We start from the raw sequence: 21,287 nt of genomic DNA, 5'->3' as shown, positions 1-21,287 counted from the left end.
ATCAGTTCAATAGCAGTATTAGATGATGAAGACGATGTGCAATGCACAGCGCGAGGTTGTGTACATTACTTCGACTGTCGTATTAGTTGATGAAGACAACGATGTGCAATGCACAGTGCGAGAGAGTGTTGCAGTTTAACACGAGACGTGATCGGCGATAGCACTGTGCTCTCGTGCAGTTACCAGCGAAGCTGATCTGTTCGCGCCAACGCGGGTTCGAATACCAGTCGCACCGATAGTTATTTCTGGTTTGGCCAAGATCAAAGTCAATCTTCGCACAAACTCGCTGAGCCAGCAATTTGACCTCGTGAGGTAGTGTTCTCGCACCAAAACTGGATGGGACACTTAAGCTCCAACTTAACGGTATGACGCGATAGCGTTGATGGGTTAATGCCGCATATATGCGGCATTGCTCATTCCCTACATTCATAGCTCGCAGGAAGTCCTCATACCACTGCTGGCGTTGCGGTGCAGCGATTAAGCGACGCGCCACTGCCACGACAGGCGGCTGTTCGTTACCGCGCCCAAGGAGCATCGTTAGCCCGTTACCGATAATTTCGCGCACAGATTTCGGATCTTTCCGCTTAGCTTACGAGTACGCTGCGCGTCTGGCTTGTAGTTAGAAAACAGAAGTTTTGTTTCCCATGTAGTTTTTATTTTTTCCTACGAGGCGGCCATTTTTTAACGCGCTCTGAAAACGTGCAAGCGCCAGTGCCGCTTCGCAGCCTCCGCATGCGCGACACGCGCTCTATACCGTCGCAAATCTCGCGACTCCGCTTCGTCCGCGCAATATTTTATTAACGATCCAAGCAGCAGCGAACCCGAAGGTACTGGCCCTTCATCGGGATTCCGTTCTGACATTGGCGACGACGTAAAAACAGGTGGCCGCGCTCCGATTCCCCACTACAGGGCTTCCAGTTATTGTTTTGTAGCGAGAATACTGCTCGAGATGGAACTTAGAATTTTTCACACTAGTGGCCAATAGAATTCCAAACATTTTGAATGTCTCACAAATTCTTCAACACTTTATTCTTCTGATATACAAGCGTGCCTTTAAATGTTTGCATTTTTTTCTGAAATCTTGTGTTTGACAAATGAAACATTGTTACAACGGTCTATTCGTTATTTTAACTTGAATGCCAAGAGGCACTTTTATGTAGCTTTTTTTCGTGTATTTCATTAAATTTTAAACGCAATAGATATCAGAGAAATAAAAACTCTAACCTTCTAAAAACAGTCATTTTTCCGACATTAAGGAAAGAGTTAAAGCGCAGCCACCACTGGGGCTTGCAAGACCCTGGTTGCTCCTCTCAAGACCAACCATTAATTCAACTTCCACCTGCTACTGTAGGCAGTTCGCTCACAGTCCGGTGGGCAAGCTGTGATGATGTCATAAGGACACGTGACCTAGGTGGCCCACCTAGGGTTGCTTCTCGGTGTTTTTCACTTGCGCTGGCGCCACAGCAGATGACGACGACGCCGAGTTTTCTGCTGAACGGGACAATTAAACAAAAAAATATCGTATACCTTCGACAGCTGCTGCCAGCTGTGAATAAGATAAAAACTCTTATTTCTTGAAGCTATGATATTAATGCGGCAGCGTTATGGCTACTGCTCTGCATAAAATCTGGCGTCGTCGGAGCGCTGAGCGAAAAATTGTGCCGCGTGCCCACCGTGGCAGGCGGCAACCTGCCAACCGGTTTGTAAGCAAACTTCCCACCGTGGCAGGTTTAAGTTAATGATTTGTCACAAAAGGTTGCTCGGGAAGAGCAACTTGGGTCTCACAAGCCCCACCGGTGGCTCTGTTTGAAACAGCCTCCTGCCGACGCAGTGGCGCATCGCTTAACCGCTGCATCACTGCGCCAGGAGGGGTATGAGGACTCCCACTGATCTGTGGATGTAAAGTAGAATGACCATTTCTGCACATATTGGCATGTAGGCAGAATCTAGGTGACAGAGGAGGAGTACCTGAGTGGGAGGGTACTAAAGCAATCGCATTCTACTCTTAAGGTCAGGTTAAGCGTTATGTGATGGTGAAAAAATAAAAGAATGTTATCCGCGCCTGCTGAGTCCGACGCAAAGAGGACGCCAAGCCGCCGAAGGGACCCTTTGACACTATCTCGTCGTACTTAATGCGGAGCTTAAGTGACACCATTCCAGCGTACAGAAACACACGGACAAAGAGAGGTTAAGTGCCCCCTCAAGTTTTTGATTACTTGTTGCTGCCTTGTTGCAAACCTGTATATCCGAGGCGTGATTGAGCGCCATGCTGTAGACTGCACACTTGGGAGGGGGGGGGGGGGGGGGGGGTTATGGCAGCTCTCGTTCAAAAAGAAAAAAATCAAAGCTCGGGTTAAGACAATGAATTTTTAAATCTCAATGCAACACCGACTCGAGGTACACCGTATAGAAAAAATTCAGATTAATTTCGGTAACCGGGTTCTTAGACATGCACAGAAAATTCAATGCACGGGCGTAATTACATACTAAATCAATTACAATGCGGTAGCCGCAGCCGAGATAGAATCCGCGAGCCATCGCGAATGTGTAAAGCGAATGCCTTGGGCACCCATGGCATTGGAAATATAAAGAGCTAAGCAGGGTTCAAAATGGGAAAAACACATATCCGTCTTGAAAACTGGAGACAAATCAAGGTTAATGCAAAAGAACTTCCTTGACTTTTTGCATGCGCATTATTACTGTATGTACCCGAATGTAACACGACCACGACTGCAACAAGATGGTCGTTTTTTTTTTTGACGGTTTGCAACAGTATAAATTGATTAAGCTATTCGATACTAGAGATTCGGGTGCGCAGTGAGCGATAATTGCTTGCTTCTATTATTAATTTTAAGAAAGCTCGCGAGATATTAGAGTAAATATGACAAATAGCATTTATAGCAAATATTTGTTGGCTTTCTCGCTCGTAAAAATAGAGAAATAGTTTATTATCACCCGAAGAAAAAAACCATGCCTCCTAAATCGCACTTTCAGCGCCTGGACCGGTCGCTGGAATTTTCCCCACCGCCATCAGCGTTATGCTGGCTTTGGCACTCCTCATCGTTGTCGGAGGATATGTATATCAAAAGTAAGTCACGCGTTATTATTCTTTAGAAAATAAAGGAAAATTAGTCACAAATAGAAAACAAAGTTATCGGCGTCGCTTGGTGACTTTTTTTTTCTACAGAACACTGCACAGGCTAGCTCAGCAACGAGCTCTCTCACAATGTGTCTTCGTAAATTGGGTATATAATGCTGGAGCGCCTCTGCAGCCAAAGCATGCAGCCAAATAAAGCTGTGACAGTTCTGGCCCAGCCTTACTTTATTTTCGCAATTGTATTAAGCTACACGCAAGAGGCGACAATTAAGGAATAAATGCTACTCTGCTATGCAGTGTTAGCGCAGTCTATGCCTCGGAGAGCTTTAAATTAAACGCGACCGGAATAATGGCACGTCTTGTATAGAAATTCGCAAAGAATATTACATGCTGTTATGGTTTTGTGTGCTAATTATTAGAGCTGCGAAACATTTTTAAGCAATGCTGTTAATTTTTATAGTCAACACTGTTATTATGACCGGGAATATGAAGCACTAAAAAATGAATCTTGCTTTGTGTACAGTCTTCTCAGGTTTTTAAACCAAAGTTTTCACTTTAGGTACAGTCAGAAAACTTGACTGTTTAGCGGAAAACATTCTGTGCAAATAAAATTCGAAGATCTCGTTCTTTTTTGGGAATTTTTTTCACGGTTCCTCATCTCATAGAGGACAGTTCAGCATTAATAAGCTGATAGGTGAAGTGAGAACTGTCAAGCATTCTCTCTTCTGATCACTCTAACAAGAGACATCAAATAATGCCCGCATTGCCTCGCGCTTGACTCCGCAAAAGGAGATGGGCTTTGCTAACCAAGAAGAGAATTGAACCGCCGATCTCGCGGCTTAAAATTCCAACATGGGACCATCAAATCCAGTGCATATTTGGAAGTACTGAAGCTGCAGATGTAGCGCATATTTCATGTCGACAAAAATATGATTCCCAGATAAGGCAGTGAGAATCAAGAGAACATTGGCATCCACAATGCAGCGAGCATCAACGTACAGTGATTATGTGTGCATAGCAAATGGCTAAATACTCGAACCATTCATGCTAAATTGGTTTCCTTCTCCCCTCCTTCCTCTCTCATCTTCCCTCTCACTCCAGCCTCTTTTCTTTCCTCATTTCTCCCTTTCCTTCCTTCCTTTTCATTTATTCGCACCCTTCCTTTTTTGCGCGGTTATTTGTAAAGCGTTTGCTCCTTCTCCTTTCGTGTATCTGCTAACTGTGGATGCTGGGTGCAGGATGCTACGAGAGCGCGAGCGTTCCAACAGCCTGAGCGCCAAGGTGGGTCGCAGCGTTCACGCGGACACTCTCTCCTCGTCGTCGGCAACGCACATTCCAGCCACAGGTCGGCCCTGCGAAGGCAGTGAAGAGTACGGCCAGTGGGTAGGGTACGGCGACGTCAGGCTGCTGCGCACGATGAGCGAGCAGAGTCTGCCTTTGCACCCGCCGCGCTACATCAGCCACAAGGCAGCCAATCACGAGGTAAGAGGCCTGCGACCTTGTAGCGGTACCAGGTCATATATTCGTCAGACCCGACATAAAGAAATGTGGTTCATACCCATCCCGAGAACCTCCTATGATGAACAATATTTATCTTATACATTAACTTCGCTGTTAAACTTATTAGAGCAACAAAATTTTGATCCCTCAGAAACCGAAACTCTCGCATTAAACGTTTTTGTGAACTTATTTATTCGCAAGACTAGACCATGCCTTTTTATTCTCCTATTTTATTCACCACTGTTGCCTATGTGTGTTGATTATTTGTATTACCCTTTTTTTGTCTGATTGCTTGCCGTCTTGTTTCACTCTGTATTACCCGTTGCTTTGTGATGCTTTTTTATTTCTTGTGTATGACTGGCCGTCATCTTGCTGTCATGCCAACTTGCAACGGGTCGGGACCTTGTCAAGCTCTCCGAAGTTTTAGTCCCGTACTCCTCCTTTTCTAAGGACATAAATTAATGATTAATTATTGATTGATTGATTGATTGATTGATTGATTGATGGATTGATTGATGGATTGATTGATGGATTGATTGATTGATTGATTGATTGATTGATTGATTGATTGATTGATTGATTGATTGATTGATTGATTGATTGATTGATTGATTGATTGATTGATTGATTGATTGATTGATTGATTGATTGATTTAGTTCCCTCTACTATAATGGCACAGAAGCCTCACCGGAGTAAAAAGCCGACGGCGACTGTCCGATGTCGTTGAAAAAATCCTGATTGGCTGGCGGATGTTGACGTCACCAGAGTGTAAAAATTACGCAGGCTGGAGGGCCATGACGTGACCAGCCCAGAAATTACGTCACCAGACCGGGTTCGTCTGTGTGAAGCCCCCAACTGCCAACAGTGACAGGTGGCGTACGGGAAGAGCTGGAATAGCATTGTTCGGGAAGAGCAACCTGGGTCTCACAAGCCCCCCAGTCACTTCCGGCGAATGCATCAATAGCTTGAAATGCTGCAGCATTGCAAACACATAATGGAATTAGGTGTCCCTCTGTTTTTAACAGGTAATTAGTGTATTATTAGCAACCAAAAATTATTTAATGTTCTGGAGAAAATAACCGATTAGTTATAGTTTCTTCCACCAAGGGGAATTGATTAAACAGACATTACCGGGACTAATATATGCGGACAATATAGTGATAATGGCTGACAACAAGGAAGACCTGCAGAAGTTGTTAGACATATGCAGTACAGAGGGAGATAGATTAGGCTTCAAGTATAGTAAGGAAAAATCTGCAGTCATGACATTTAATGAAGAGGGCGGCGAGCATAGAATACAGGAGTTCGTGCTAAAAGTAGTGAATGAGTACAAGTATCTTGGGGTGTGGATAAATAACAGTGTTGAGTATCTGACAGAGCATGAAAAATATGTAATGAATAAAGCTATTAGGAATGCAGCTGTCATGAAAAATAGGGCACTGTGGAATTACAATAGGTATGAGGTGGTAAGAGGGATCTGGAAAGGGGTGATGGTCCCTAGCCTGACCTTCGGGAATGCGGTCCTGTGTATGAGGCCAGATGTTCAAGCAAGGCTGGAAATTAGGCAACGGGGAGTAGGGAGGTTAGCTTTGGGAGCACATGGCAATACACCAAATCAGGGGGTACAGGGTGATATGGGATGGGCGTCTTTCGAGAGCAGAGAGGCTAGCAGTAAGATAGCATTTGAGGAACGATTGAGAAGGATGGAGGAAAAGCGGTGGGCTAGGAAAGTTTTCAGATACCTGTATATAAAGAATGTTGACACGAAATGGAGAAAGCGAACTAGAAAATTGACAAGCAGATATCTGGACAGCAGTAAGGGGGCAAATCAGCAATTATCGGTTAAGAAAAAGGTTAAAGGAACAGAGAGAGCTTTGTGGAAAACAGGGATGCTGACGAAATCGGCACTAGAAGCATACCGGACCTTTAAACAGGAAATTGTCAAAGAAAATATCTATGATAATTGTAGGGGAAGTTCTTTGTTGTTTGAGGCCAGGACTGGAGTTTTGCGGACTAAGAAGTATAGAGTCAGGTACCAGGAGATAGACACTTTGTGCATTGCGTGCGGAGAGGAGGAGGAAACGGCTGAACACTTGATACTTTCTGTAAAGGGCTTCACCCTACAGTGGAAGGCAGCGGGGCTGACTTACCCAAGGCATTGGGGTTTAGGGATAGTGAAGGGAAAGTGGATTTTAAGAGGTTAGAAGTAACCAAGCGAAGGTTATCTGATTGGTGGCTAAAAGCAAGACAGGAGTAAAATTTCACAAGACATGGCTAGGTGGCTTGAGCCACCGCCCGATGTAAAGGGTTCAGCCGTATCCATCCATCCATCCATCCATCCAATTTCTATAAAACGATCGATGTCAGAGAAACTGCTGCTTTTCACGGTGGAGATCGCAGGGTTCACCTAAAAAGTGAAACCGAAAGGTATGAGGGCAAATGGTCTAAGAAAAGCTGAAGGAATCAGTTTTTTTTTTTTTGGGGGGGGGGGGGGGAATGCAAGCTCTTAGGAGCTCGGATTTTTTTTTTTTTTAAGAAGGGAAGACTGTCAGAGGGATGAGTGAATTTCTTATTTTAATCTTTAGATCAATGAAACCTTCTATACGCTGCATTAAATATTCCCTGTCCCCTTAGAAGTCAAGCAAGTCGTCCACACGTTCCTCATCATCATCATCATCACCGAATCAAGTGTCCCGTTCAGATATGCACGGGTCGCCGCTAAGCAATACCAGGAGATGGCAACGAAACAGGAATTTCTTGAAAATTGGCAGACATAGGGAAACGGTGGCGACAAAGGAGCGCGTCCCGTTAGCGACCAGAAACCGACACTTGTTTGTGCTTACTCAAACAGTAAGAAACACGGCGAAATAAGCATGAAAATATGGAGAAAGTGCCGGCTACTTGGTCGTAGTGTTTTTTTTTTTTAAACTGCTGCTTTGCAACCAAGCAAGCTCCAGACAGCTAAGTTAGCCACCGTCTTGTCGAACACATGCATGTAAACACCTCGAGATATAATGCGCAGCTGCGAACAAAGCCGCGCTGCCCTGCCGCAGGAGGCGGGATTGTCGACGCTGCACGAGTGCTGCTCGGTGGTCGAGCGCTCCTCTCCGTCCCTCTTGGAGAGTGGGTCCTCGGAGCAGCTGCCGAGGAAGGGCGCCGACACGCCGCTGCACAGGACGCTCAAGGAGCACAATCTGGTCGGCCAGGACAAACGCGAGAACAGTGAGTCTCGGTGCAGGGCTTGCCAGGTTCTCTGTCGCTGAGCCTGTTTACTACGTCTGTCCAGGGAGAACGAACGAACTCACTGCAAACGCGCTGAGAAGCGTGCTGCAGTGAAGGGATAATTAGTATTAGTTAGAGTGAATGGGTTTCGATTTAAACGGTGTGAAGGTACCGGCACAAAGCGATGTCTTAGTGCTCAAAATCTAACCTGCTGGTTTTATGGCGATGCTTTGGGGTTATTGTGGCGTTCCGACAATGACAATACGCTGGTTTTTAATCAGTGCGCCTATATTTATGCAGCCTAACAAAAGGTCATTTTTTGCGAGACTGGATGCTCAAATTTCGGTGTTGTGTTAATTTAGCAGGTCTTTACCTTGTACGATGTTTACTCGCATTATTAGAAGAACGTATGGATTACGTCGTCTCTTCTTTACTTCCACCGTCCGAATATGACATAAAACGTCAGCAAATTACCCTTATTTTTGCTAGTTCCAAGGCACGTCTTAGGCATCACGTAATGCAAGCCAGAGGATGCATATGCCCGCCTAGTTGCTTTAAGGCTTATATCCTCGACAGGAAAACCACATACAGCACAAGTCTACAGCCGCATCGGAGACGGTATGAAAGAAAAGGACAGCAATAATTCAGCAAGAAAGCATTCTCACACTCGCCAATCCCTCTTTTCACGCCAGCACTCGTTCAAGCGGTTCGCTCACACACTATGAACGAGCTTCCAAGTTTATGACGCCAAAATTCGCATTTGCCTGTTCTGTTGTGGATGTAAGGCCAGACAAACATCTTGTCATCTCTTTTACATTTGCTTCCTAATATAGTTCCGACATCCCGCCTACTGCGCAAAGTTGAGATTTCAGAACTGCACTCAGAGGCTACTAGCTGGTAGTGACGTAGCTCAGTCGAACTATTCGGCAATGATATTGTTTTCTTATTTACCGCCGAATTTCTTCTGCGATCCTCTTCAGTCGCGAAGCCGGAACGCAACGACCACGACAGCTCGTCTGCCATGCACCTGCTGCTGCCCGAGGACGAGCAGATGCGGAGGATTCTCAGCAGGGATGAGCAGGTCGTAGTCACTGTCCAAGCACGGAGGGGAAGGTGCGTGCATGGTCTCTTCTCTACTCAGGTGCTACGCATCGACAGCGTTTGATGCACCGAATGTCCGCAGGAGAATACATTTATTGCGATGGAGAACAAATTTAGCGGCATGGCGGACAAGTCAACTAATGGTGACTTCCAATCGCAGAGTTGGAGCACTTCTGGAGCAACGTTTCCTGCTCTTTTCGGAGCAACTGTATTCCAAACGCAGATCTGAGGCACGGATCACGTCTTCCATTCGTAGACAGGGAGCGGTTGCCGAGCCGAGATTGCTCCGTGGAGCAGTCGGGACTGCTCCGCCGAAATCGGCGGATCCGACCGGAAGTTTGCGTGACGTTCTTCTTCAGCGGCGATAGCGGCGCCCTACATGCTCTGGCCTGCATGCTCTAGCCAGAGCAAGTGTACTCCAATCGCAATTTCAAGTTGCGCACTCTGCGCCGGATTCAGGCGCTCTGTCACAGAGCGTGCAGACCGCTCCGGGCCTGCGTTTGGAATTCACCATAAAGGAAGTGGGCTTGCTGCGCTTAGTTAAGCAGTGTTTTGCGATATGATGTACTCAAATAATGGCTTGCAAATCATATAAACTAACAAGCAAGAAAACTGGGAACGGGCGGGGGATAGCATAACCGCAATCCTTTAATAAACTTGCTGCATGCACAGTAAAGCAACTCTTCGTTTCGCTCATAATAAATGTGCCACACAGCGCGCTTTCAGGCATGTCAGTGAATATGTATACAGACTGCCCTTCTATAATCACAAGGAACCTCATGGTGGCAAGTGCTTGAGAATACAAAGTACAAAAAATTTTAATGGCCATTTTTCCGCAGTGTTCACTCCGAGCAAGAAATGTTTACTGGAAGTGCTTTGCTTTCACGGAGTGGATAATTCTAAACACTGATGTGCAAAAATTCAATTTTTATGCCTTATTTGTATGATTAGAGCATCTTAAGCTACTTCAAATTTGGCTTCGTCAAAGTAATATTTGAAGCCGAGACTATTTTTGCTGTAAATCACTTCTTTTGCTGTTTCCTCGTTTTAATACCTAGTGATGAAAACGAAACTAGTGTGCGGAATTACTAAAACTTGAAGGCGCCCCCAGAAACCCTTATTTCAAAATGCCGTCAATGTCTGTACGTACAAAAAGAGGCACCAATTTCGCAGCATATTATCTTAATAAAAAGCATGGTGAATTCTCTACTTGGTGAATGTGCCGCATGATTTCCAGAAACCAACAGGAAGCTGTTTAGGAACAAGCAACTACGAAGTCCGCGCTATCGGAGGCGGAGGCATCGTGTGTCGCATTTTATGAGCCCACTTCGTAACAATTTTACGTTTCGCTATAAAAGACAAAAAATGCGCCATAGTGGATGCACTTATTCTTTTTGCACTCATTATTCTCACTTTCTTTGTATTTGGAAACGCTGAGTGCGCTTTATGTGCGCAGTTTGAATAAGCAAGAATAATGGAAACTATGTGGCCTACAACAACGTGCCTCGGTCGCTACTCTCGCAGGCACAACCTCCGCACGGAGCCCAGCCTACCGCCGGTGGTGTCGATACGCAGGCGCGAGCCTCCGCCGTGCGAGTCGACGGACGACTCGTTTATGAAGGAGCTGAAGCGACGGCGGCGGGGCTTCTTCACGGGACGCCGAAGCGAAGACCTCTCCACAGCAGCCACCACCAAGTCAACGCGCAGGTCGGCCTCCACCTCAGCTGCAGCTGCAGCTGCTGCTGCTGGGCACAGCAACTCATCATTGCGACAACCGGCACCGCCACCGACGGCGGTTTTCGGAAGGCAGCAGATCGTCCGCACACCCGGTATGTCGGTGCTTCCTAGTCCGCCTTGTCAGTTGTCATCAAGAGCAGCTGCTGCCAGAAAGCCTATAACGTCTTGAGTCTTTTTTTATCGAATTTATGTGAGCAAGGCCGCTGCAAACTGCTACAGTCGACACGTACAGAACGTGACATTTTTGCCTTGAGTTTTATATCTGGTTAAACTGCACAAGACAGAAAGAGTGCCATAAACGTTAGACAAAAATTAAACGACTTCGCTACAGTGTAAGATTTCAATCTCGTACTTCCAGAAAAGAACGCAATGAAACGAAGTGACACTCCGAAACGGGATATCTTGCTAAAAGATGTTTTACATCGCCACTGTATACGCCAAGATGAAAAAAAATCACGAACGTACCGAATCATAGTAATAGATTTTTACTGCGCACGTTTTCTGCATCGCACTGAAAATCGCAGCATGGATTGCATTTTTTTTCTCCGGTAGAGCACGCAGAGCATTTCAATTTTAGCCCACCATACAATGCGTCTCTGCCACTCTGTAAGGACTAGGCATCCGTAATACAAATTCAGCCAGCTTCTCTCCTGCACTCACAACTGAACAATGCAGCGAAAGTTAAAAATATAATGAGATGTCGTGGCGAAACCTAAACTTATGAACGACGTCTTACGCCTTAATACGACGCGCGCTGCGTGCAGACACGGCGTTTGGAACGGCCGCAGCTGTCCACGGCTTCTCCAAGGCCACTAACCCTACGGAACAGCGAAACGCTACCACCCAGCCAACAAGTAACAAGCGGGAAACACCGGCACCTGTCAACAGGACAACATCGGGTGATCGAATGTTAAACGTAACCCACAAGACCGATGTCGCAGCGCAGGCAGCTGTGAAGCGAGTGGTTTGCGACGAACGTTCTAGCAAGGATCGGAACGAGTACACGCCGGCAGGAGAACCACGTGACTCGACAAAGCGAACGTTATTCTCGCCGCCCGCCAGGAACGCAGCTTGCGAGGCCGACGCTAACGCGACAGAGTCACACAGCGTATCTGAAGCGCAAGTGCGATATGTGAAGCAGAGCGAGCAGAACGCCAAGGAAACCGGCGCTCAGCGAGGCGCTGTTTCCGTAGAATGTGGCAGAGACATGCCTAGAGCTTGCCTCCATAACGCTGAAGAAAGCCGGGACGCTAGACCGGACGAGAAAGACTGCGTCAGCTTAACGGGAGTTGCCGAGTTTCAAGAGGCTTGTTCAGAAGCAGATTCAACACTAGAAATTCGTACTGGTCTGAAGCAAGGGCGTCTGACCAGCAGCGAAGAGATCATAAAAGGTACGTTGGCCGGCCACCAGCCGACGCCAGCTAGAGCGGCTGAAGTCCCCTGCTCTGAAGTAAGCCTATTGCAGGATTACGACTGTCCACGGTTTAACGCGAGAACACCCGACCTGATTCAAGCCGAACGAATCAGAATCGAAGAAATTGGAGAGATGGCCAATCTTCTTTCTGCGCTGATCGGTAAACATGCAAAGAACGTAAGAGCCCCATCTCTTGAAAACAGCACGAAGACAGACGCGCAGCCTCTGTCGACGACAGAACACACGTGTCCTGGTGAAGTCCAAGAGAGACAAGCTCCTGTGAGCGCCAGGCCCCACCTCGACCGCGCAGAGGAGCCCATTTCCACTACCGCGATCGACATCAGACCAGGCGTAGAGGCGCAGAAGCTTCCCGTTGGAACCAAGTTCCAGGCGAGCTTCAGAGATCAGCGCGAAGAACAGGTCACTGAAGGCCATCCTTCCGAGAAAAAAGATGCTTCAAATACGAATGCTACGGATCACCGGACTGAGCTCAAGCTGTCGGCGCAGCCAAACGTTCGCAGCAAAACCTGCCGCTCCATCACAGTCCGAGAAGCGGTGTGGCCGTCTTGGGTTGAGATAATTGAGAACACGTTGAGCGAAATGCGGCCGGCGCTAAACTTCGTCGCTGTCGACCAGCCTTCGCCTGTGCCCGGACCCAACCTAAAAATTGCAGACGATACAAAGTGTGCCAGCAAGAGTGAGAAAGTTCCGGAGTCGATCACCGTATATTCACCCCAGGACAGAAGAGGTTCGATCCGGTTGGGAGCTTCTCCCGTTCCTGAGACCAATTTTGAGGGGATGCCAGCCACTAGAGAGCTTTCTATCAAGGAGGAAGATGAAACGACAGTCTGCTCGCCGACATTCTCTGCTGCTGACCGTCTCCGGAGTTTCTTGCGCAAGCAGGCATCAGCGTCGTCCGTAGCATCGGAAACAGCGCCGTCACTGTCACTTCAGAGCGCGTACCGCAAGTACATGGCGCATAACTTTGAGCTACCAGTGAACTTCGCCGAAAGGCCGTTCGCGGAGGTCCTTGCCAGCTTGGAAAGCGAGATGGCAAGTATCGCCAAGGACGAACCAAAAGGTCAGTAGGTTGCCCATGCAAGCCGAGCAACGTTAAAATGAAAAATTCGTTTCGCTACAACACTTATGCACTTGTCTCGTGCACTGTCATTCATACATTATCGAAAAGGGGCACGAAAATATCTGGGTTTTACGGTCGACCTATGGAGGGTGATCTTTTTATTGCTCAAATGCGTGCTGCAGCTTGCGTGCCAGATTCTCATCCAGTTTTCGGCAACACACACGCGTCCGCATTGCGCTGCGCACGTGTAAATTAAGAGGCTTACCTGCAATCTTGAGTCCTCTCATCTGAGTGCGGTCAAGTTTTGCTCTTCGAGCTGCAAGCAACTCAAACATTACTCAACTGACAGGCCAGCTGCCTGGCTACATACGGGACAAGCAACTTGGGACGACTAGGGCTAGATACAAATAAGGAACCTGCGCTGAAGTTTGCCATGTCGATGATTGCAGCGCCGTAACACACACTCTAGCGAAAGGACCAAGCAGCTTTCAGCGCATTCGCAGTGCTTTTCATGCTCTTACTGGCTTCAGCTGCTTCGCTCTGTCTTCCACACGTGGCGTGCGTCAGCTATCTGGGCTACGTGGAGCGAAGCCAGCCGAAGAATTTTATCAGCCAAACGCGGGCCTCTAATTGTTCAGAATGCGCTCTCGCGCTTACAGCGGCCCAAGCGCCTGACGGCAGCTGTTTTTAGTCGACGAATGGAATAATTCCATGCTACCTGTTCAGCGCAGGTTCTCTATAAGGCGTTCTTATGCGACAAATGACTTCAGTTAGTGCAATCCCTGTTTGTGCAATGGATCGTTCTCTATTTCTTCTGCGGCTAGTTTATCCTGATGAAAGGTGCAACGGCGCGAAATGGTTAGAACAACAAAAAAGAACCCACACGCCACACTTAGAACCGCTATTCCAAGTGTCGTGTGTGTTCCTTCATGTTATCCTAACCCTTTTTGCGCAGTTACACCTTTCATCAGTATGGAGCAGCTATCCGTGCAAATCTTATTGCTAGTTTATCGTACGCCGTGTTATTACTGGTCGAAATGTCAGGCATGAGTCTGTCACGAACTGCCGTTTCGTGTGAACAGCATGAAAAATTAGGCCGATTTGCTGACAGCAGCTGTAGCCACGTATCAGTACAATTGAGCACGCAGGGTGTTTCAGCTAAGACTTCACACTAGTGTCAAAAATAGGCTTCTTGAATTAGAAGAGCGCTTTTTTTCGGCATACCATTGTCAGCGGTGTAATACATCGGAATACGGCTAAAGCGTGCTAACTAGCAGGCTGGTTGACTAATATTGAATAGCTAACTTTTTACTATTACAGTTAGGCTCCTTAACTATTTACATGTGTAGAGCCCACCGTTAGTAATACCCATATCAATTTCTAGGATTTGGAAAATGTGGTCACCCTTGGCGCTGTGTCCCAACAAGTGGTGGCTATTTCGACCAGTCATCTGCACGGGAGAGGTGTCTACCTGCAAGCTTCTCGAAAGCGCATGCATTTTGGCACGATGTAGGCATAATTTTTTCGGCCATAGCGCATTTTTGACATTCTAGAAACTTATATGGATATAACTTATGGCTGGATACACGCCTGTCAATAGGTAAGGAGCCTAACAGTAATAGTTAAAAAGTTAACGATTCAATATTCGTTAATTCACGAGCCTGCTAGTTAGCACGCTTTAGCCGTATTCCGATGTACTACACTGCTGAAAATGCTATGCCGAAAAGGCGGTCTCCTAACTCAAAAGGCTATTTTTTAAAAATTGGCAGTGGCTTAGCTCGGTTATGCGAGGATATACGTGGCGAAAGCTAAGGCATAGCTTGGTTAGCCTTGGTTAATATTGACTGCAAGTTCAGGTTAGTCTGGTTGTCTGGCTAGTTGTTGTCACGTGGTTAGTCACGCGGTTGATCATTTGACCAGTCACGTGGTTGGTCACGTGATGCGGTGCGACCACGGTGGGAATGCGAGCACAGCGAAACTGCGAGTTCGTGGCCAGTGTAACTTTCGCTACAAAATTGTTTCAGGCCTTGGGTGGAGTACCCCCTCTGTCACATTGCATATTTCCAGTGCGTACTTTCAATAGCTCTTAGAAATTAATGTTAATTTCTTTTTCTTTCAGCCGATTCAAAGCATGAAAAAACAGCCAGTGACGCAATAACCAAACCACCGGACACAGAGGTGTTGCAAAGTTCGAGCCAGTATGACATGAACGACGAAGACCTTGACGCAGCTGCCATGGAGCTCTCTTCTCCCGAGGATGCAGCAAGTGACTCCAGAGCAGGCGTCGGAAGCGATGAGGCTGTCGAGACGTGCACGAGCGCCAGCTCCGTAAAGGCGCCGTACATCGGATGCCTGGCTTCCGCACCGGCAAGAACACTGGAGGGCGAGAAAGCGTTCAAAAGTACGCCCGGAGCTTGTGCAGTCCAGGACGACTCGGTAGATGGCCCTATAGCGCTGCCCGAAACAAAGCTGCCGACGTTCCTCTCTTCGACCTCCAATGCTTCACACGCCCCCACCAATGACCGTGTTGAACCTAAAAGGTCGGAGCAGAACACAGCGGCCACAACGCACGAGGCGAATCACGGCATAGCCATCCTAATGCAGCCGCAGGCTGCGTCCTCGCCCATGGTCCAAAAGCACAACTTTCGCCAGCGGGCGTCTTTTAAAAGCGATTGTGGCATTCAGACTCAGCCGCCTACGCCATATCCAGGCACACTTCATCTGCCTCAGCAGGAGAAAGTTCACGAACTCGATGGCGTTCGCGTTGCTACAACGGACCTACAGTGGACCGCGGGCGTTGAGAAGGTGCTGATGCTTGGCAACGAGTGCTGCCTCATGCAGCACCCGCCGCAGCGGACGGCTCCCGAATCAGCGACCAGACTCGACAAAACGCAATATGTGCTCTTTCATGTGGAGGACCACGGGCATCCATCTACGTCTGCTGAGCCGCGAACGGTGGCATCAAGCAGCTGCACCCTGTTAGGAGGCGACCTGGCAAAAGACTGCCCTGAATCCACCCGGGATACGGTCACCCGATGTCATGCTCTACCGTCGGGAAAAGAAAGGCGCGAGTCTGAGGGCGCCAGCTGTGAGCCTCCCACGCTGAAAGATTTGATCGTGGCTCACTGCCCTGTCGTAAGTTCAAAAGACCTCATCACGTTTCACTTGTCCCAAGCGTCCAGCGTGCCGCCGCTACGTGCGTTGTGCTCGCAGGTGCTTCCATCGGATGAAAAATGCGAGGAAGGGACTCGTCAAGGCGTTCTCGCTGAATCTGAGGAGACGTTGTGTTCACGCACCAGCTTCGAACATGCCTCGGTCACTGGCGCTACACCATCTGAGACGCCGTGTAGGCAGAAAGTCCTGAACTCACGACTTCCTTTAGGTTCCCTATCAACGCCGGTGGCAGACGATCAGCCAAGCACTTCATCTGGCGCAGCGGATGTGCAGCTACGCCGTCGAGGCCGGAGCCAGTCGGTGGGCGCGACCACCATTCCCTTCAGTAGGCCGGACCAAGGACGTCGCCTCTCCAACAAGGCGGCAGCGGCCGAGCCTGCAAAAGGGCCCATCCGATTCTTAGGACCGCTGTCCTCGCAAAACGTTGTCGTCTTGCCAGAATCCTCCGTTGCCATCTGTCTTCCGGAAGGCGCCAGCCGTGACGACCTCTGGGCCCCTTTGAGCGCCTCGTCCCTTAGGCAGAGCAACACAGCTGGCGGGTCCGGCCTCAGACACCGGCACCTGCTTTTGGCCAGTGCGCTGGAGGAGCCCAGCTTCGAGTCTGTTTACAACGCCATCCTCCTGCCACGTCTGGCCGCCCAAGAGGCGAGCGTTATGCCTGGAGACGTTCCTTGCCGCCCTACGCGCAGCACATCGTCGTCTCGGGCCGTCTCGTTCGACAACTCGCCGACCGTGGTGCCCCTCGAACCGCCGCCAGCGCCATTCGCCCAGTGCGGCGTCTCGCAGACTACGGCCGACGCCCAGCCGGTGCTCCCTCCGCCGTTCTACCGACCACGGCGCCGATCGAGCCTCTGCCGGTCGTCGTCGGGCTCTCTGCTCCAGGAGATACTGGAAGCTGCCGACCTGTGTCCGGCCAGCGGTTCCAGGCGCGCTTTCTGCCGAATTCCTTCGATCTTGCTGGAACCTGACGGCGCGCGCGATGCAACTGCCTTAACGGACAACGCAGGCCCTGAGACGCGAAGTGGCAGCGCACCGCCGATCCCAGAGGTGCGCTCGCCGCTGATTTCGCCGTTCTACTCCTTTGAAAACACCGTGTCTGAGCACTCATCTCTGCCGGAGACGGTCCGTTTCGACTCGTCGAGACGTTGCCCAGCACTGCAGAAAAGCGAAGGGGAACAGCGCGATGGACCTGCCAGCTAGCTCACTCGAAGGCTACAGCCCCATGTTTGAAGCTGCTGAGTTGCCGCGGCAGTTTGTTTTGTAATATTTTATTTCTTTTTATTTCTCTTGATGTGAACAAGTGATCCAAGGAAAAGGAATTATAACTAGTCGAAGGTACCGTAGTAACTTCAAAGTCACGTGATCCTACATGACTGCCCCGTGCGCCTACATCTGGAAGTACGACCCAGTTGGCCGTAAATTTGAGACAGGATAATGAATGCTTGTAGAGTGCATCCCGCACCTCAATTTTTGGCCGCTTTATATCAGCCTGCTATGCCTGTGCAGGTTACTCCATGCAGTATCAAGTGATATTAGCCATGACAGAATATGTTGTACAGTATTGTCTTACACGTAATATATCAGCGTCTGGTGCCCCCAAATGTGCATATCTAGAAACAACAATCGCTTCCACATTTCGCTCCCGGATTCGAAAAAATGCGGGCTCGCCTGTCAAGACTTCCAAGCCTGCAGAATTTTTCTTCTATAGGTAGAGGACGAGGAACTCAAAGCGCTAAACAGCGGCCGCGCTCAATATCTCCACTGTTACGAAAAGGTTGGCAGCTCGTTGAAAGACAACAAAATTGTTCGTTAAACAATTTCGACATACAGAACAAAGGCGCCTCAGCCTGAGCCCTTCATGGCATCTATATAAGCGATCACATTTTTTGCAGGCGACAGCTTTTGAATATGATAGTAAACACCCTTGAAACTGTGCATCCTGAAGGGAGGTCTCGTTCAATGAGCAGAGCAGCGAAGCCTCCGTGGTTAAGCCTCATCACGAGACGAGTCGCTCGGGATGCATACCAAGTGCAAGATATTGCAACAATTCATTCTCTGCTGTTAAGCGTGATTATTTGGTTTGAGCGAAGGTATTTGTCTGCGTAATCAGCAAAGGGAGCAGAACGGTGCATGGCTACCGTGGTAACTGAGACTGTTGGTTAGAGGAATGGACTGTGGCACGATCCGTCTGCGGAGGCAGCTAATTATGAACCGCTCCGCTCGAGGAGAGGCTGTGCGGCGGCGGCGCCCTGCGCGCAAAGCGGCCTATTGAAGAGCGCTACTCAAGAATGAGTGTGGAAAATAAAGAAGTGGTCTATAATTGTGCATATATATGCATATCTAACTCAAATTATTTATTCAATATATCGCAAAGTCAAAATAGCTCAACAGCTTTACCGGAATTTCACATAACCGGGTATCAAACCGTTCGGTGAGTTTTTCTTCCTTTTGTTTGTGCTGTGTTGCATTGGTGGTGGCTGACAAGAGAGAGAGAGGGTTTATTGATAGGAAGGGCAGAGAGGTTGGCCTGAAAAATATCTGGCCTGCTACTCTGCTCTGGGGGACGGGAAGAGGAGAAGAGTTCGAGTTCGCTCAATAAAATACCCATAGGGAGAAAAAAATGTGGCATCATGCTTAAACCCGACGCAGTGACTTGGTAGTTATATATCCTGGAAAAGTGAGATAGGTATGTAGGCAAATAACGGAGGGCACTTACGACTACTTATGTGCGTTGAATGCGAAAATTATTTTTACTTTGATTTTTTTTTCAATTTCTCCTTCTTTCTAATGAGACACTTACTCATCAGCCCACAGCCGTAAGGTAACGCATATGTATGGTTCACCTTCGCTCGCCAAGAAGTAACGCTGTTTTGTGGCCTATGGGTTGCTGCTCGCCTCGCAGTCTGAAAGTCCTTGGTTCCATTCCCCCTACCTTCGGAAGAAATTTTAATTTTATTTGATACCATGGTGACGTCACCTGGGATATTTGGGACCACTGCTGCCGGTCGACGCCAACGCCGGTTTTCGTTGCGGATGAGCCATATAATGTTTTCGCATTTTAAAAATTTATTTATTTATTTATTTATTTATTTATTTATTTATTTATTTATTTATTTATTTGAAATACTGCCAGTCTCTAGTTGAGACCTTAGCAGGTGGGCATAACACGTATCACAGCAGAGGATAACATTTCTAAAAGCGGCTGTGCGAAAGACAGCTATAATTTAGACAGTTCATGTCACAGAAAAAAAAAACTCAAAAGAAGTTGACATATTTGCTCAAGTAACTGAAGAAAAAAACATGCTCGTTCGAAAACATGAACATTAACATGGGCACAACAAACATGAACATTAACATGGGCACAACACGTCGTGTACTCCTTAAAATATACAAAAATGCAGAAAAATCTTTCTAGCCACTCCTCTAGTTTTAAGACACGGCTTCTAGTTCGGTACAAAAATTTGAAAATGAATCGGCGTTAGTTATGGATTCGTCTAGACGGTTCCATTCTCTTGTTACTAGCGGGAAGAAAGAATTTTTGAAGGTGTCACTGTGATAAGGATATTCGGTTAGCGTATACGCGTGCTGGTTTCTTAATGCACGTTTTAGTGACAGTGAAATGTACTTTGATGAATCAATCTTAAAAGTGTTATTAAGGAGCTGATAAAGAAATTTTAGTCGCGCGCGCTTTGCCCTTGTTGACAGCGTTTCAAGCCTGGAGATTTTAGCTAGTTGTGTTGGCGAGTCGTTTTTTTTGTATCTGTTGTGAATAAACCTCAGCGCTTTACGTTGAATTCTATCAAGTCGCGAAATATTGGTTACAGACTGAGGAAACCAAACAGTGTTAGCATATTCTAGTACAGGCCTAACAAACGTTTTATAAGCTAAGAGTTTAGTTTGTGTTGGCGCAAGACGGAGACACCTTTTAAGAAAGAACAGTTTTCGTGATGCAGTTGAAGTAATGTTGTCAATGCGTTTGCCCCATCTAAGATCGTTAGTTAATGTAACTCCTAAGTATTTGTGTTCATTGACGAAGGCCAGTGGAGTACCATTGATTTTGTACAAGAAATTTTATGGTTACTTTTTTCTAGTTACTGCAATTGCTACAGATTTGACTTTGTTAATTGACATTTGCCAATCACTACACCAGTCCGAAAGTTATTGCAATATTCTGTTAAGTATGGCATGATCTTGATGGCTTCTGATTTCTCTGTAAATTATGCAATCGTCTGCAAAGAGTTTGACGTTACAGGTAATGTCGGTGGTAATGTCATTAATAAATATAAGAAACAGCAGTGGCCCAAGGACAGACCCTTGAGGAACTCCGGATGTGACTGGTACCGTTCCAGATTGAATGTTATTACACAAAACGAGTTGGGAACGTTGCCACAAGAAATCTTCAATCCAAGCCAAAAGTTCCCCATCACCGATGTAACCGCGTAGTTTTACGATTAGTTTGGAATGGCATACGCAGTCGAAGGCTTTAGCAAAGTCGAGTAATATGATGTCAGTTTGGCTGTTTTTGTCGATACTTCAAGCTAGGACATGCACAACTTCTGCTAATTGAGTAACTGTTGATAAGCCGCGGCGAAATCCATGCTGATGAGGCGATAATAAGTTATTGCACTCTAGAAACTCTGTTAGGTGCTTTGAAATTATATGTTCTAGTATTTTACATGCGGTACTAGTGAGTGATATCGGCCTGAAGTTGGAAACCAAAGAAGTATTGCCTGATTTATGGATCGGCAATACCTTAGCGATTTTCCAGTCGTCTGGTAGTCTGCAAGTGGCAAGGGATTTACGGTAGATTAGACCTAGGTACCTGCTGCAGGGTTCGGCATATCGTTATAGCCTTCCATGATGGACAAAGTCCTCAATTCAGGACCCCGGTGGCAGATGCGATCTGGTGCGCCCGCTCGATCAGCGATTGCTGGTCGCTCGGCTCCCAGCCAGTCAGGGC

General features: G+C 47.5%; 1 protein-coding gene across 1 annotated transcript; it reads left to right on the top strand.

Moving 5' to 3' along the window:
* Nucleotides 1–3,000: 3,000 nt before the first annotated feature.
* On the top strand, nt 3,001–18,065 carry LOC144129917 (uncharacterized). The gene is made up of 7 exons (XM_077663976.1): nt 3,001–3,088; nt 4,336–4,579; nt 7,652–7,820; nt 8,801–8,933; nt 10,446–10,750; nt 11,423–13,153; nt 15,273–18,065. The coding sequence occupies exons 1-7, from the start codon at nt 3,039–3,041 to the stop codon at nt 17,525–17,527; spliced, it is 4,887 nt and encodes a 1,628-aa protein (XP_077520102.1). The 5' UTR covers nt 3,001–3,038; the 3' UTR covers nt 17,528–18,065.
* The last annotated feature ends 3,222 nt before the right edge of the window (nt 18,066–21,287 follow it).

Source organism: Amblyomma americanum, chromosome 4 (genome assembly GCF_052857255.1).
Source record: "Amblyomma americanum isolate KBUSLIRL-KWMA chromosome 4, ASM5285725v1, whole genome shotgun sequence".
Lineage (NCBI taxonomy): Eukaryota > Metazoa > Arthropoda > Arachnida > Ixodida > Ixodidae > Amblyomma > Amblyomma americanum.
Note: the sequence above shows the minus strand (reverse complement) of the source record. Positions and strands in the feature narration are given on the sequence as shown.